The 16,154-nt window shown below is 45.1% G+C and overlaps 1 protein-coding gene across 2 annotated transcripts in view; it reads right to left on the bottom strand.

The window, feature by feature from the left end:
• Positions 1 to 16,154, bottom strand: part of fat4 (FAT atypical cadherin 4) — a 103,774-nt gene that overhangs the window by 16,734 nt on the left and 70,886 nt on the right. For both annotated transcript variants that reach the window (XM_076738995.1, XM_076738996.1), the window contains exons 7-9: positions 8,713 to 8,893; positions 6,523 to 6,773; positions 1,483 to 5,832 (exon numbers count right to left, since the gene is read on the bottom strand). In XM_076738995.1, the coding sequence (XP_076595110.1) occupies positions 1,483 to 5,832; positions 6,523 to 6,773; positions 8,713 to 8,893 (4,782 nt within the window). The remainder of the gene's footprint in view (positions 1 to 1,482; positions 5,833 to 6,522; positions 6,774 to 8,712; positions 8,894 to 16,154) is intronic.

Here is a 16,154-nt window from a genome sequence, read left to right as displayed (position 1 = left end):
CAGAGGGGAACACAGTTCACTTTCCCCGCAGGCCAAGTCATGCAGGCCTTTCATCACCTCACAGCTGAGTAATGCACTGCAAAAAAAAGAAAAAATAAATCTGGACTCCAACAAGCCATTTCAACGTGTCCTAAAATCTAATTTTTGTTAAAATAACCACAAAATAAATATAATAGGAAGATGTAATTTCTCCTGTCTTAGTGAAATTTCCCTTATTTTACATATTTTCTTGAAAAATGTGATGTTATTTTGAAATGAACATCACTTGTCCAAGATGACATCATTTGATCCAAAACAACATCTTGAACCTTTCATAGGAAAAAAGAAATGATCTCACTCAACTGGCAGATTATTCGCACTACGAGTAATCAGATTTTCAAATTCGCTGCAAAATAAAAAAACTTTTGGATATGGTTTTTTGCAGTGCAGAAAAACAGTTGACATGCACACAAATTGCTGCCACACATGTTGGTAAACATCTATAATAAATGAGTTGAAAGGAATGTGACACTGATAATACAAATAATGTGCTTGGGCAAATGATTCAGGGACAACACAATGCAAAAAGACTGACAATGAACTTCTGCAAATAGGCTGTAAATCCTGCAACAAGTTGCTTAATGGAGATAAATTCTTCTGCCAAAAACCAGGCGGAAAAAACAGGAAGTTGAGAGTTCACTGTGAGTGCATGCAAACTACTGTAAGTCAATAGGTGCATTTCATCAGGGGGGTCATTTATCTCGATGAAACCTAAGGATTTGTGGTCATTTTTTATCGTCATAATAAAAAGGGACAGTAATGACTTGACCTGAGGCAAATCGGCTGCTACAGCCCACTTTGAAAATGTGTTTCAGATGCAGTAGACAGCGGCTGCACAACATGCACGATTCAAATGAGCGTTCCAAGTAATTCCACTTAAAATCCACTCCCTTTTTATCAAGGGTAATAATGCAGCATATTCATTACATTTCCAAATGAAAAGGCCTGATTGGATCTTTTATAATTCTGCTCATTAGCCACACATCTCAAAACAGAGCCAAATGAAACATCTTTGAGATTAAGAAATCCCACATTCGGATTAGAAACGTGTCTGTGTGTGGTCATAGCTGCATGCACATGAAGGCACACAGTGAAATGTGATACTGGTGAACTGTGTGTGGAGTCTACTCTCAAGCCTTGACAGGGTCAGCTTCGCATCATCCTATTTATTAAAGCAAACATGGCAGGCTGATACGCATCATAGCTGACACCCCCCAACTAGTAATCTGAAAACCAAACTGTTTTTGGCAGACGTGCTTGTATGCTATGGCTACAACACCTCTTGGAAACATTCAGAAGCAAATATTTTCCTTGGAACCAAAGCTATGTGTGTGAGTGCTTTATTGTGTGCGTATATGTGTGTCCCATCATGTTTTTGTCCAAGCCTAACACACGCGTGACTCCGTGGTCTGACATAAAATGTGACTCCTGCGTGTACAGTACCTGCAAAGCCGGATTTGCAGAGGCAGTTGAAGCCGCCAGGGAAGTTCTGGCACAGCGCCCCGTTCTTGCATGGATTGGAAAGGCATTCGTTGACATCCCTCTCACAGGCCATCCCGGTGAAACCTTCAGGACAGGTGCAGGAGAAACCCCCCACCAGATTGTGGCAGGTGCCGCCATTGTGGCACGGTGATGGCTGGCACTCGTCGATGTCTGTCTCACACAGAGCTCCTGTGTACCCTGGCCTACAGCTGCAGGCGTAGGGCTGCAGGGGGTGGTTGGAAACAAGGATCACTGGGACGCTTTCTTCTGTCTTCATATCAGGCCCGACACTGAGACGCCTCTTGCAGCTGCCTCCATTCTGGCACGGGTTACGTGTGCAAGGATCATGGTCCACCGCATCTATTTGCACCCCGCTCTGTCTATATAAAATGTCTTTGATACTCTGGAAGAATGTGGCCACGCCGCTGGGGTTGACATATTGTCCGTGGCCCCGTTTCACAGCTGCCATTAGGAAAGTCTGATTGTTGAGTTCAAATGCTCCATAAAGCAGCACCCCTGTGCCTAGTCCTGCTAGCTGAGAGTTGGCAATGCGTAGGAAGCTGAGGTAGTGGTTGGTAAGGAAGCTTTTGACTCCTTGAGACTGGAGTCGAATAAGTATGCTGTTGTCCACTGTGGCATTTGTGAAACCCATGAAAAGGACTCGGGCTGTGTTGCTGACGGAGCCGTGGACACCATCACTGCTGCGGATGGTTATTTCAAAAGTTCCATCTGTTGAGCGGGCTTTAGAGTTCAGGTTGCATGTTCCAGTTGGGATACTAAAAAGACCGGAGGAGGGAGGAATGAGGGAGCAGTGGAACCTGTCCTGAATGTCAGGGTCTTGAGGTTTGACATCTCCCAAGGAACCTCCAGGATACATGTTCCCAAAGTAGTGGACAAAGATTTCCATTGTTCTCGGGGCTGAAGGATTGTCATTCTGATCATTTATTTTGATGTGAATTGTTCCTGTTGAGGACATTTGAGGCACACCAGAGTCCTTGATCACAACAGAGAGGTAGAAGTCGCTAATCTGTTCTCTGTCGATCTCCCGACTGGTCGTTAACACTCCAGCTGGACTAAGGCTGAAGTAGCTGTTGGCAGATCCAGAACTGAGAAGGCTGAATAAGAACGGGCCTTGGTTGGGTGGTAGATCTGGGTCAGATGCTGTTAGTGTTGTAACTGCAGTGCCAGCTCTCTGATTCTCCATTACCTCAGCATAGGCGGTTGTCAAAGTTGGACCGTTATCATTGATATCTTCCAGATTCACAATCACAGTGGTGCTTCCGGTTGCAGGAGGTGTGCCAGTATCCACAGCGAGAACGGTCAGATTATACACAGGAGTTGTTTCTCTGTCTAGCTCTGCAGCCACAGACACTTGGCCGGTTTTTGGGTTGATAGTAAAAACATTTTTATCAAATTCAGGAGCAATGGAGTATGAAAATCTGCTCCAGCTTGGGACAGAGTCTGAGTCCTCAGCACTCACAAATGTAACCAGACCGCCAGGTGAGAGACCTTCACTGACCTGCACATCATACAGTTCTTGTGTAAAAACAGGAGGGTCGTTTGCATCAAGAATTGTAATATTCACAAACACCTCATCAATGTCTGCCCCGCGGATGCTCCCTGCGTTCTTTGCCAACACCTTCAATGAAACCTTTTCCTCTTTCTCACGGTCTAGAGTACCTGTGACATAAATCTGACCTGTTTTCTTGTTGATGCCAAAGCCCTTCTTTCTGCTCTTCCCAAAAATGAGGTAGTAAACCACTCCATCATCTCCTTGGTCTCGATCACTGGCGAACACTTCCCCGACCACTGTGCCTTTTGGAGCAGCTTCAGAGATTTCAAAGTAGTACTGTTTGGAGACAAAGCGGGGTACGTATTCATTGGCTCCCTTTAGCTGAATGTTGACATTGGCGAAGCTGCAGCGCTCCTCGTCTGGGACATTAAAGGCCTTTACTGTTAAATGGTAGACTTGCTTAGCCTCGTAATCCAAGAAGCCCTGGGTGGTGATGGTGCCCGTGTTCGGGTCAATAACAAAGAGGTCACTGTCTGATGACTGTATCACATAAGCCATGACTGCGTTAGCTCCTGAATCACGGTCTGTGGCGTTCATTTTGACCACAGTGGTGCCACTGGGAACGTTCTCCTGAACAATGGGGAAGTACTCATCGGGATCAAACACAGGAGGGTTGTCATTCACATCATTCACATGTACTGTGACGGAGACATAGCTTGTTTTTGCAATCCAACCGCCATCAATGGCTGAAACTCTAAGCTCATGTTGTTGCTTCTCTTCAAAGTCCAGAGGGTGAGCGAGGGATAACACTCCGGTTTTACTATTAAGTGCAAACAGACCCTTGTCATTGCCTGACGTAATATTGTATGCGATAAGGCCATTCATTCCTTTATCTTTGTCTCTGGCAGACAGAGTCCTTATTGCTGTGCCCACAGCAAGGCTTTCAGGTACAGTAGCTGAGATTTGGCTTTGTGAGAACTCAGGCGTGTGGTGGTTTTCCTCCGTGACTGCAATTCGCACTGACGTTCGTGACGACAAAGGAGGGTTTCCTTTGTCGTTCGCTGTGGTGTCAATGAGGAAGATTTTGTTCATATCAGATGTAAGGGAAGAGGCAACAGTAATCCATCCACTTGTTTTATCTAGTTTGAATTTACTAGAGCTGTTTCCACCTGTTATTAAATACTCTACCTCTGAATTAAGGCCAAAGTCTTTTTTGTCATGAGCTGCAACCCTAATCAGTCTGGTGCCAACCTTGACACTCTTCGTGACAGGAGTGAAATAGCTAGGTGAATCAAACTCAGGGGGATTATCATTGCTGTCTACAACGTTTACAATTACTGTCGTCTCACTCATCAAAGGCTTGACTGCCCGGTCTGAGGCTGTGACAATGAAGCTGTGGCGATTTATATTTATACTGCTAGCAGCTGTTGAGTTCTGATATTTTAACTGCTGCTTCACAAATATCTCTCCAGAGCTGGCGTTAATTCTGAAATACTCAGACTGGGAGCGAATGAAGTAGAAAATTTTGCCATTGAAACCCTCGTCGGGATCTGTGGCAGACACCTTTGTGACCAGGGAGCCCACCTCAGTGAGCTCAGGGTAGTCCAGATAGTAAGAGGGACGGCTAAATCTGGGGGCATTATCATTAATATCTGTTATAAATATGGTGACATCTGTGCTTACTGTCCAACCAGAGTCATGGGCAGACACTTTGACGATGTAATGATCTGTGTCTTCTCTATTGAGTGGCCTGCTTATTGTTATATCTCCTGTGCTTGGATTAATACTGAATGGAAGGCTGGTGTCTGTAATTGAATATCGGCTGATGGCGTTTGAACCAGCATCCTCGTCTGTGGTGGTGACTCTGGTGACAGTGTAACCCACTGGGGCATTTTCAGCCACTGTAGCACTAAAGATCTTGGAGAACCTCGGAGCATTGTCATTCACATCCAGTACGTTGATAAGCACTTTCACTGCTGTGTTTTTGGGTGGCAAACCCCGGTCAGTGGCTTTGACTTTCAAAGCGTACTGAGCCACCTTCTCCCGGTCCAGTGGTCTGGTGGTTCGTATTTCACCAGTGGCTCTATTAATGCTGAAGCTGTTCTCCTTGTTGCCATCAATGATGGCGTATTCAAGCTGTCCATTAGGCCCGCTGTCCAGATCAACAGCGGAGACCATCAGCACCCGCTGAGGTGAAAGGTTCTCCAGTATCTCAGCATGGAAGGGATCCTTATCAAAGACTGGGTGATTGTCATTCACGTCCAGTACTGTTACTTCCACTTTCTCATAAGAGGAATAAGGTGGGAAGCCCTGATCTCTGGCCTCAATCCAGAGGACATACTTCTGAATGTGTTCATAATCTAGGGGATGTCTGATGGATAACTCGCCTGATAGCTGGTCAACATGAAAGGCGTAATCCAGGTTGCCGCTGGCGATGTAGTATGACAATGGCCCACCCCTCATAGAAGACCCAGTCACTGTTGTAACAACGTGATTGGTTGGCTGGCTCTCAGGGAAGGTGAATGCACGTTCCTTCAGTTTGATGACGGGGAAGTTTCCCCCCGTAACAAAGCGCACAGTCACGGTGGTCGTATCCGTTTTGGGGTTAGCGCCGCCGTCTTTTACTCGCACTGTGAGGGTAACCTCTGAGCTTCCTGTTAGCTTCTCATTGGCGGTGATGGCCCCTCTGACGGGGTCGATCTTGAACTTCTCCGAGTTGCGTCCAATCAGGGAGTAGTGCAGCTGGGCGTTGGAGCCTGAGTCTTCATCAGTGACAGTAACAGCAAAGACCAGGGAGCCTGAAGACATAAAAGAGTTTTTCTGTTCAAGTTTTTGAGTGAGGTTTTATTTTAAAGATGCTAACAATGCATAAACCTGCACATAAACATAGACACTCACCACCCACTTCAGTAGGTACATTTGTAATCTACTGTGATCCAATGCAGCTCTGCCATGATTCTAGATTTTGTTTACTTTCTATTTAATATTGAGGTCACAGTGTTGTACTGGACTGCATTACATTGAATGTTGTTTGTCATATTCTGCTCCTCTCATATGTAAATGGGGTGGACAAAATATTAGAAACATCTTTCAATATATTCAATATAATCCAGCTGAAAAACAACTTCAATAATAAACATATGAAATAAATCCATCACTGACAATATCACAACTGAACATTATTGTCTTTGTAGAGGCAGAATTGAGGGCAGAGCTGTTGTACTGGATCACATTAGATTGTACATGTGTGCTTAATGAAGTGGGTGGTGAGTGAACATACTGAGAGTATAAAAGTGGAAATGAAAAAAACATAAAAAACAAGGAGCTTTAACAATAATTTCCCCGAATCATAAAGTCTAATTTCAAAATGTTTAATGTGTTCTTCTTGAATCTGACACTAAAGTTAAAGATCTGAACAAAAGTGCAGTGACAGTGAGAACAGGTGCAAAGCATCCCATTATTTCAGCACCTTTGAGGCACGTACTAACCTGCTGCAGTAGAGGCAGGTATATGTGTGACGTAAGGGTGGTGGTGGAAGCGAGGAGGGTTATCGTTGATGTCAGCCACCGTCACAGACACGGTGGCGGAGCTGGACAAGCCCTGGGGCTGCCCTCCATCTGTTGCCACAACCAGCAGCTGGTAATTGGCCCTGTCCTCCCGATCCAGCAGGGAGCTGGTGATAATCTGTCCTGTAGCCGGGTTGATGGAGAACTGGCCGTGTCCTCCGGTCAGGCTGTAGCTGTGGGAAAGATAAACAAGGGCAGTGAAAACTTTGTCATTTGTACTACACCTGCACATATTTAGAGGTTTTGGTGTTTCTGGCCTACTCAGTGGGTATGGAGCTACTTCACTTCCTGCATCATGAGCTCATCTTATGTAACAGTGAGCTAACTGTGCCATTACAGGTTTTTCTAAATACTGACTGTGAGGTGTTATAAGTCTCTACATATTGTTTCAATGACTGGATGTTGTTAAGTACTGTCACAATGTGGTCTATAGAGGGCACTGTTTCAAGCATCACCAATGCACATTCAATAGAAAAATATGGTCAATAATGGTCACCACATTGTACTGGCGAGACATCAAATCAGTTAACTGATTGAGGCATCCGGCTTCATATTCCATCAAATGCAGCCACTGTTTTCTGCTTCACTGCTCACAGAGTCTCTGTGGTTCAGGCTGTCGAAGCTGGAGAGCTCCAGGAGCCTTTATTTGATTTATCTTATTCAATTTAATTTATGTTACTGTGGAACATTGTATTTATAGGAGATAGAAGATTCAACAGCTTTAAAAAATGTCACTCTCAGTACAATTGAAGAAAACATAAAATACACGCCTGAATATCATCACATAACATAAAGCTCTTCAGGTCTGAGGGGCCGCAGTCCTCGGCTTTCAGACTAATATCACGTTTCCGTCTGTATCTCACAAGCCTCCAGCAGGACCCAGACATAAATGTAAACTGACACATACATGTACACACCAGTGCATATTTTGAAAAGGCTTCAGAAGAAGCATCCCCCTCCAGAGATGGGGCGACAAATCACAGAACAACGCGTGAAAGCAGAGTGGATGCGAAGCTTATTTGGACATCATCAATGTAAACTGTCCACAGATGCTTCTGGTCTCAACACAGTCCAGAAACAAGTTCAGGTTTGGGACTTACATGCAATGGGCTGTGAGACTCAAAACTAATAACTGAGGGGAACCGGTTCTGGTCTCCATTAAGGGCCCCGAACCCCCTCGAGCCCCTGATGGGCACAACTTGCACTGTCATAGACAATTAACATCCTCATTACTGTGTTTTGGGAAACTGGAGCGCACTGCGGTACCCCCCAATGCGCAACCAGTGGGGTTACTGAGGAGAGAGGAGGGGTCGGACTTGAGTCAGTGTCCGGCTTGAGAGAGGCCGGTCAGAAGCTCTTACAAGCTCCCCCACGGAGGGGGCTGTGAGTGTGAATAAGCTGTCGTCCAGCTTGAGAAATCGCGGCCTAACAATGACTTCGGGTGTTGACTAAAACTCTACACTCAATTGCAACATCAGTCTGGAATTTCACAAAGCCGGTGATGAGGTAAAACGTTTGATTGAAGGCGTGAGGAAAGCCAAAACCCAGTCCTATATGGCCCTGAAAGGGTATTTTCACACCAGGGAATCAAGGCAAACTAAGACTGACCTGATTACTCGCAGTCGTTACTGGAACTGTTCAGAACGACATAGATCTCCTCTGGATTATTAAAAATGGCTTCATTAGTCTTATGAACACAAAAGATTTTATTCTTGCATTAATCTGTCTGTAATTAAGTAAATTTCCTTCAGAAGTTCCTGGAAAAAATTTGTTAAAGTGTGAGGTAATTTCTATAATCTGTTACTGGTGTACAACCCCAATTAAAAAAAAAAAACCAAAAAAAAAAACTGGAAAGCTGTATAATACATAAATATAACAGAATGTGATCATTTGCTAATCCTTTTTGACATATGATCAACTGAAAACAGCACAAAGACACATCCTGGAAAAGCTCAGTTATAAAGACATAGAAATAAAGTAAAAAAAGAAAAAAAACCTCTAACAATAGAAATGAGGCAACAAATGTGCAGAAATGAAGCACATCTTTTAGGAGAAAAGACTTCGGACAAAATGAGACAATGTGCGAAAAGGAACCAGAGGACTGAAGGATACCTTATGACACCATTGACGCCAACATCTGCATCAGAGCTGTTGACCAGTAGCACATCTGTCCCTGTCGGGGCGTCCTCCATGATGGTGGTGTGGAAGGTGGAGGAAGTGAACACAGGGACGTTGTCGTTCACGTCGCTGACCAGAACCGTCACCGTCCCCGTTCCGCTCAGAGACGGAGAACCTGAAGGAAGAAAGAGAAAAATATCTATGAGCGACAGCAGCAGTGAAACTGTCTCCATGTCCTGGACAGAAGCAGCTCATTACACTTTCCATTCACGTGACAGACCTCCGTTTTGTGCCACAGCGAGCTGGTCAGTCACATGTGAGCACCATTAAGAACCCCATTAGACACATGGTGAGTTATTGTACATGACTTGTCATTTGCGGGGAGGTTTACACTGAACCATTCATGCTCCTGTGAGGACTCAGCCACAATATTCCTGCTGCATTTAATCGAGCAAATTTCTCTGGCCATCGGTTTGGATTTCCATCATCCGCCGTACTGCCACATCCACACACACCAGCACGGAACACATCAAAAGGGCTCCGTGTCTCTGAAACCAAATCTTTCAGGCGTCCTTCCTGGGGTCCTGGACACTCATAGATTTAATTTCCACAGCGAGGTATCTATTTTAAGGTGCGCGGCACTGAGCGAGTTAGTCTGTGGAATTTGAGCGAGAAGAAGTGCTATTTTCAGCAAAAATCTGACCGTTTTTCCTCCCAGAGCGGGTGACGAAACAGGGCTTGCTGGGCCCCGGGGGATGGATTTAAATCAATAGCAGATGAAAACGAGCCGCAATGCAGAAAAACCTGAGGAGAAAAAAAAATCAGACATCTGCCTCGCTTGAGCTGGCCTTTCTAATCCTTCCTTAAATGGCACGCCGAACGGCCTGATATATACTCCAAACATAAACACAGGTTCAGCCTTGTTATTGAACGTCACAATATGGGATTTGGGGACGTCTTTAAGGGCCTGGAGGTATGTTGCAGATGTTGACGTTGTGTATAGGGACAGAGAGCACCTGAGGATTGATAAAAGCTGAGATGAGCGTGCTGTATGAGGCACTTTTCCCACCTCTAACATGTAGCTGTTCCCTCCTGTAGCTCCCTTCAGGAATCTATGCGAATGTGTCAACTATAATACATCCAAATAAAAACATACACAATTCAGAGCTTGTGTCTCCTGTGCCTGTGTACTCAGCTGTTGAAAACATCAGATGCTTGAACTTGCGTACCGTAGGGGCCTGGATTAATAAGAGATAATAAAAAACATTTGGACGGTGGCCACCAAAATTCTCTCTTAATGCAGAGCTGTGCAGAATCAAAACATAAGGAATCTGAGAGAAGAGCGTCGAGTGGTGGAGGGTCAGGAAAGAACGCTTGAGGGACACTGTGGCTCAGCCTGTGAGGATTATCTGAGAAAATATGATAAAATCAGGGCAACATGCTGATTATATTTTATGCCAAGTCTTCTCATTTGAAAGTCAGATGAATTATCTTTCCCTCAGCAGAGGACACACGAATGCTGCTGACACAATGACTCCTTTCTGTCACACTGTATGCCACCAAAATATACCAAAGAGAAAGAGGAGCAGGAGCACGGCCGAGAACCTTTTGCTTTTAGACCTGTCGAGGTTCCAGGTTCAGATCTGCAGTATTTTAGCCAAGCTGGTGGCATGACTGTATGGACGGCAGTGTCAGTCCACCACTGTGGTCCAGACTGAATTATCTCAGCATCTGCTGGATGTATTTCCATGAACTTTACTACAAGCATTCATGGTCCCCAGAGGATGAATCTATTGACTTTTCCTCAATCTACCTTTAAGGTTCACAATGTTTGGTTTTGAGTGAATTAACTGGATGGACAGCGGTGATATTTGGTGCAGATGTTTTCAGTGAAAAACTCTAAAAACCCTTCGTACAGCACCTGCTCAGCACCAAACCGCAGTGACAGACACAGATAGCGACTAGCTGGTGAAGCGGAGCATTTAGCAGCTAAAGAGACACATAAGCCATAAAGAGCTGCTAGCATTGCTATAGACTCAAAAGATACAAAATATTGGTACTTGACAATTTACAAAATGCAGTGCTCGGACAGATTTTGGTTGGTACCCAAAAAATATTGAGGAAAACGAGGTGAAGAGATCCATGCATATTTGCCAGCAGGTTAAGACGCTGCCATATTTAAAGCAGCGGTTACACAGTGTCCAACCGACTGAAGTGTCCTTGGGAAAGAAATGAAATTCCCTACAAGCTGCGCAGCTGCTGTTAAAGTGCTGACACTCAACTGTGACCTCCCTGTGGGTAGAGAGGAGAAATTTCCTTACGAAGATCAACAAATTTGAACATTATTGTGGAGTTTGGAGACCACCGCGGCTTCTTTCAGGAGGGCAGGGGATTCCTCACAAAATGAGATTTGAGATGGTTTACTGTAACATCATGGCTTTATGATAATAAACAGACATTCGACCTTAAGCTTGTCACGTATCCAGGTTTTCTGGTCAGAACAGAAGTGGCTAACATGCGCGTTCAGAATAAACAGAGCTGAATTCCAGGAGCAAAATAAATGATACAAACAGAGGTAACAGTAAACATTTTTTATCCCAAAAGAGGCCCAGAAACCATACAACACTAATCTTTACTGACTCATTACCAAAATGAGTCATGTCCTCTGCAGCTCCAACTAAGACTTCACTGGCTTTTTAAGTATCTCGTGTTTATAACCAAATATAGGCAATGTTGAATTTTGAGGTGATTATGTATTTCCACCTTTTCAAATATTTGCGATTAAGAGAATCCTGCACATAAACAAAATAGTATGAAATCACTGGCACTTCATACAGAGAGCCGACGACACGTTTGGTGTCAAATGCACAAATTAACAGCAGCAGAAACGCGCTCCAAGCGGAAAATGTAAATTGTTTTATGCATGCAGTCTATACGATATCATCACAAGGCTGTTATGTAATCAAAGGACCACAGCATGCGGCTAAGTGGCCAAACAGATGCAGTCAGCAGGATTACTTCATCAATATCATACATGATTGCGGCTTTCTAATCCGCCTTCGCTCGAGCCTGCGGTGTCACACCTTCGAGTGCATGACGTGGGTGAGTCATCGTTTGGGGGGTTGTCATGGCAACAGATTAGAGCAGCTCCTCCTCAGCTGATCCTCTTAATTGAGGAGCGCTCCAAGTCAGCAAGGTGTCACTTTAAGTTAAACGGCGTGCAGCTGCTGTTTCCAGGCGAATTGTGTTTGACCGTCAGCAACTCGCTAAGACGGCTGTTGATCAAAGATGTTCTGTGCAGGAGCTGATTCTGGGCTGATTAGTGGCTCTGGGAGCTCAGTGGCTTTGTCTTTAGCTCCTGCCCAGAGACTGAGTGAATGAAGAAAATATTTGGTTTTGAATATCGAGCCAGCTGCTACATTTTTATGAACTCAAAGTGACTTCTGTTACAAGCGAGTGCGGTTGCTGCTTTTCAATAGCATTGTTTCCCCACTCAGAGCGGATCCAAGCCAAGCTACAAGGCTAGCCCTGTGTGTGTGTGTGTGTGTGTGTTTGTGTGTAAGTGTGTGTGTGTAGAGCACACTGCCCTCCTTCCAGGCGTTTCACTTTTGAACAGGATGTGACATCACAACCTGTTTACTGCCTCAGGAGAACGAACAAACTGCTCCAATGCCGCTTGTGTGACCTTTGACCTGCATTGCCTCTGTCACCAACTGCACCGGGGACTCTGAGGCACAGGACACACTTACCCAAGCTAATCCTACGTACGCAAAGCACAAAGACACCCCACCCCCATCAGTGAGGACCTAAACTGCTCAAATACTCCCAAAGCCCCCTGATGCTCCCCTCTGCGACCCTGAACCTGTGCTGACCCCGCCTTCGCTGACAAGTGTGGCTTCAAACGGAGCATTTTTCACATCTTTCTTGGCGTATCACTTCTCCACAGCATCATGTGCCACCGTGCAGCCTCAGGACGTGCCTTCTCAGCCTCCTGGGGCTCACTGATATCACATAACCCCTGGCAGCTGTTTCCCTCCAAACCTGCTGTCCAATGTGTTAATAGTTCAGCTCTATCTTGTTACATCACGTGGGCTGACAGATTTAGTCATCAAGGAACACTATATCTTGGCAGGTATGCAAATATATGTAAATGACAGTTGTTTCAAATAGTTAGGGTCAGGGCGAGACATTCTTAGGATTCATACGATGGCGGCTGCTAAACAACGGGGTCGACGTCGCAGCTGAGCATGTCGTCTGTTTCCGATTCTTAAGTTTCCTCTGAATACTGTACTTTTAATAGTAAGAAAAACAAACCCAGGTCAGTTTATTAGGTACAAATAGCCTCCATCCCCTTCTTCTTTTTTTTTTTTTTTTTTTTTTAGCTGGGAGTGACTCAACAGGAGAGGAATGCTCTCCAAGAGTGCTGAGAAATGCCAGCATCTCCTCCAAACAGTCTGCGCTGGAATCTGGCAAAAGCTCGGGGAAGAGTGTCAGGGTCAATGATTTAGACGACTGCCGCCGCGGAGGGTGTCACCTCATGCACCGTGGCTCAATCCGAGGAGGGGGAGGGGTGACGGCGGGGATACGGCAGGGAAATATGCCTAAATCTGGCAGTGCACGATTTGGCCCACCGCTATACGACAAATGACATCATTTTGCCATGGAAAGAGAGCTGGTGGAAATTTGCTGCGGGAAGTCAGCTACCTACCGGAGGCTGCCATGCACTGTGGTTGCAAAAGTATTTTTTCCATTGGCAAATCCGTCCCCAGACCCTTTATTCTTTTTCTTTCTGCTGTAGTTTTGCAAATTTTACACTGCATACAACCTGAGTCTGTTTTATTTGCCTGTTGTATCAGCTGATCCAGCACTTATGTCATTGGACTCCATGAAATAAACGCGTGCAAAGGACGTACAATTAACTGAAAGGATCACTGAACAAGACCAAAACATGTCCAGGTCACTGCTTGTGTTTGCATTCTTATTACCACTCTGCTTAAAGACCTCTAATTTGTAGATCTTTTTTGAAAAAAAAAAAAAACAGATAAGGCAATCAAGACACTACCTCACTTCCGTCTTGTGTTGTGAGCGTAATCTTATTTCAGGGGTTAATCTTAGGCCAGCTAGGAAAGCGAACCGCCATGACCCGACACTACTCTCCTGGAGATTACAGCCTCACATCATCTGTATTTACCTCACGCCGAGAAGTTATCAACATCATTGCTCAAGACCCAAGATAAACTGTGTACTTTTACACGAGCAATTTTACTGTGGCTAGAAAACTGTTTTGGAAGCAAATGCCACTCATCGCTTACAGCCCAGGCGAGTGCTTGTGTGTACATTTGATCCAAATTCATCTCGGTTATTATCGCACACCAGGAAATGGGGTTTGGTTCCAGAGAGGCATGCTCCCTCAGCCGGTGAAGAAAACACTGGACCTTGTGGCACCATGTTTCCATGAGGTGGTTTTGCCCTGGAGAGATGTGCTGCAGTCACTGAGCTCTGAAGCGGTATGGATATCATAAAAGATAAGTCCGAGCTAAGTCCTGGTGATAACCCTGTCTCCAGGACTGAGGGTATTCTCCATGGGAACACATCAGACTGATGGTATTCAGATAACTGCTTTTTATCCAATGAGCAGCCATTACACTGTGGGATAAAGTAGCTGGCGTCAGTGCACCTCATTTCACACAAAGCGACTGAATCCGTCGGGGAGCTCAAAGCGCTCGAACCACATGAGGATTCCTCCCTGCTTTAATTGAATATAGAAACACCATTACCATTTAATTAAACGCAGCACATTCCCTTCAGATCTGGGAATGACACAGTTGGGGCAGTGACAACCAAAACACAGCCCTCTGTTTGATATTTCACAATAATCCCAAAGAACTTAAAGTGCCTGTTAAACTGGCGGTGGGGGCGACATTTAACTCTGTCTGCTCATTTTTCACTGCTGCATCTGAGCTCAGATCTAAGTGCTTTGTTTCTGTGTGGATCACGCCTGGAGAAAATGCGAGAGCCCAGAGTAACCCCAAAGAATCTGTGTCCAAAATAACAAGCTTTCAGGACCCTGAGACTAAACCAGGACCAGCTGACCATCTGTTGCCTCCTCGTCCATCCTACAGTTCCACAGACAGTTTTCTCTGTAAGCCTCTCAACCCAGAAAGTATTGTCTAGCATAAACATATGGCAGGGTCTAAGCACCTTATTAGTGTACATTACCACCAGACAAATCACATTAACCTCCAGGAAGGTGCCGTGGCCATACTTTCTGAACTGGAGGGGGTACAAATACATGTGTTAATGATGATTAAGCTATGTGTTTTTTGACCGCTGCAGCTGCTACGAGGGCGCGCTCTGCTGCGAGAGCCTAGCGGGGGGCTGATTTGAAGGGAACAGCAGCACCCACCTCCTGGGAAAGGCTGCGAGTTGCCCTGAGTTGCTCAGTCTAAGCCGTGCTAAGAAGCAGGTTTGAGTGTCTTTGCTGGCACAAGAGCTAATCTCTTCCTTCAATAGATATTGACTGATGTTTCATTGATAAACAGACAAACAAGGATAAGGCTGAGATGTCCAAACAGCCGGGTTCATTAAAGTGAGAAGTCCAGGACAGGTTGACTTAGGGAAGACGGATGAATGTGTAAATTTATGAGACAGCCCATCTGTAGCCTGAAGCTTAAGGCTAAACGGTTAATTGCGGTTTATGCTCTTAAGGGACAGCGTAAATAAGACACATCATTACCTTGGAGGGGGGGGCGGGGAGAGAACTGGCTGCCATCAAGACAAAATTGACATTTTTCTGCCTCTGAGAACCTGTTGCTTTGCGACAAAGCTTCTTTTAATGCGACCCCGTCCGGCACCCATGAATGGCGTCGGAGGAGCTGAGTGCAGGGTGCGAGCTGTCCCACTGCACAGTTTGCCAAACATAACAGAGTAAACAGAGGTTTTCTCACAGCTAACAAGCAACAGAGTGAAAGGGATATCTCAGTCGGAGAAAGCAGCTACACGGGATAAGGGGGAAAGAATATTTCTAATAATACAGCGATCTCAGAGGCATTCGTCAAATTAAACCTAAAATCTTATACAGCTCGCCAGTTATTTATGGAGTGCTGCGTCTGAATGCTTTTGCATAATTTCTTCACCATATGTTACGGATAGGGTTTGGCGGTTTGCAGGCAGTGAAGGAAAGCATATCGACAGACACAAAGTGCTGCTTTTCCTCATATTTTAGGGCCTGTGGTGAAATTTAATAAAGTGATTCGCCTTTTGTGTTTTTACTACAATTGCGCTTTTATTTGCTGTGTTGTTGAATGTTTGGAAATCCCTATTTAGCAGTGCATCTGCGGACCATTTAGTGACTGTTTCCTCGTTTTATGGTGACACAGCAATACCAACAGATCATAACCAGTGTGAGAGGTGGAAAGCATACACTGGCAGTGTAA

This window comes from Chaetodon auriga, chromosome 9 (genome assembly GCF_051107435.1).
Source record: "Chaetodon auriga isolate fChaAug3 chromosome 9, fChaAug3.hap1, whole genome shotgun sequence".
In the NCBI taxonomy this organism is placed as follows: Eukaryota; Metazoa; Chordata; class Actinopteri; order Chaetodontiformes; family Chaetodontidae; genus Chaetodon; species Chaetodon auriga.
Note: the sequence above shows the minus strand (reverse complement) of the source record. Positions and strands in the feature narration are given on the sequence as shown.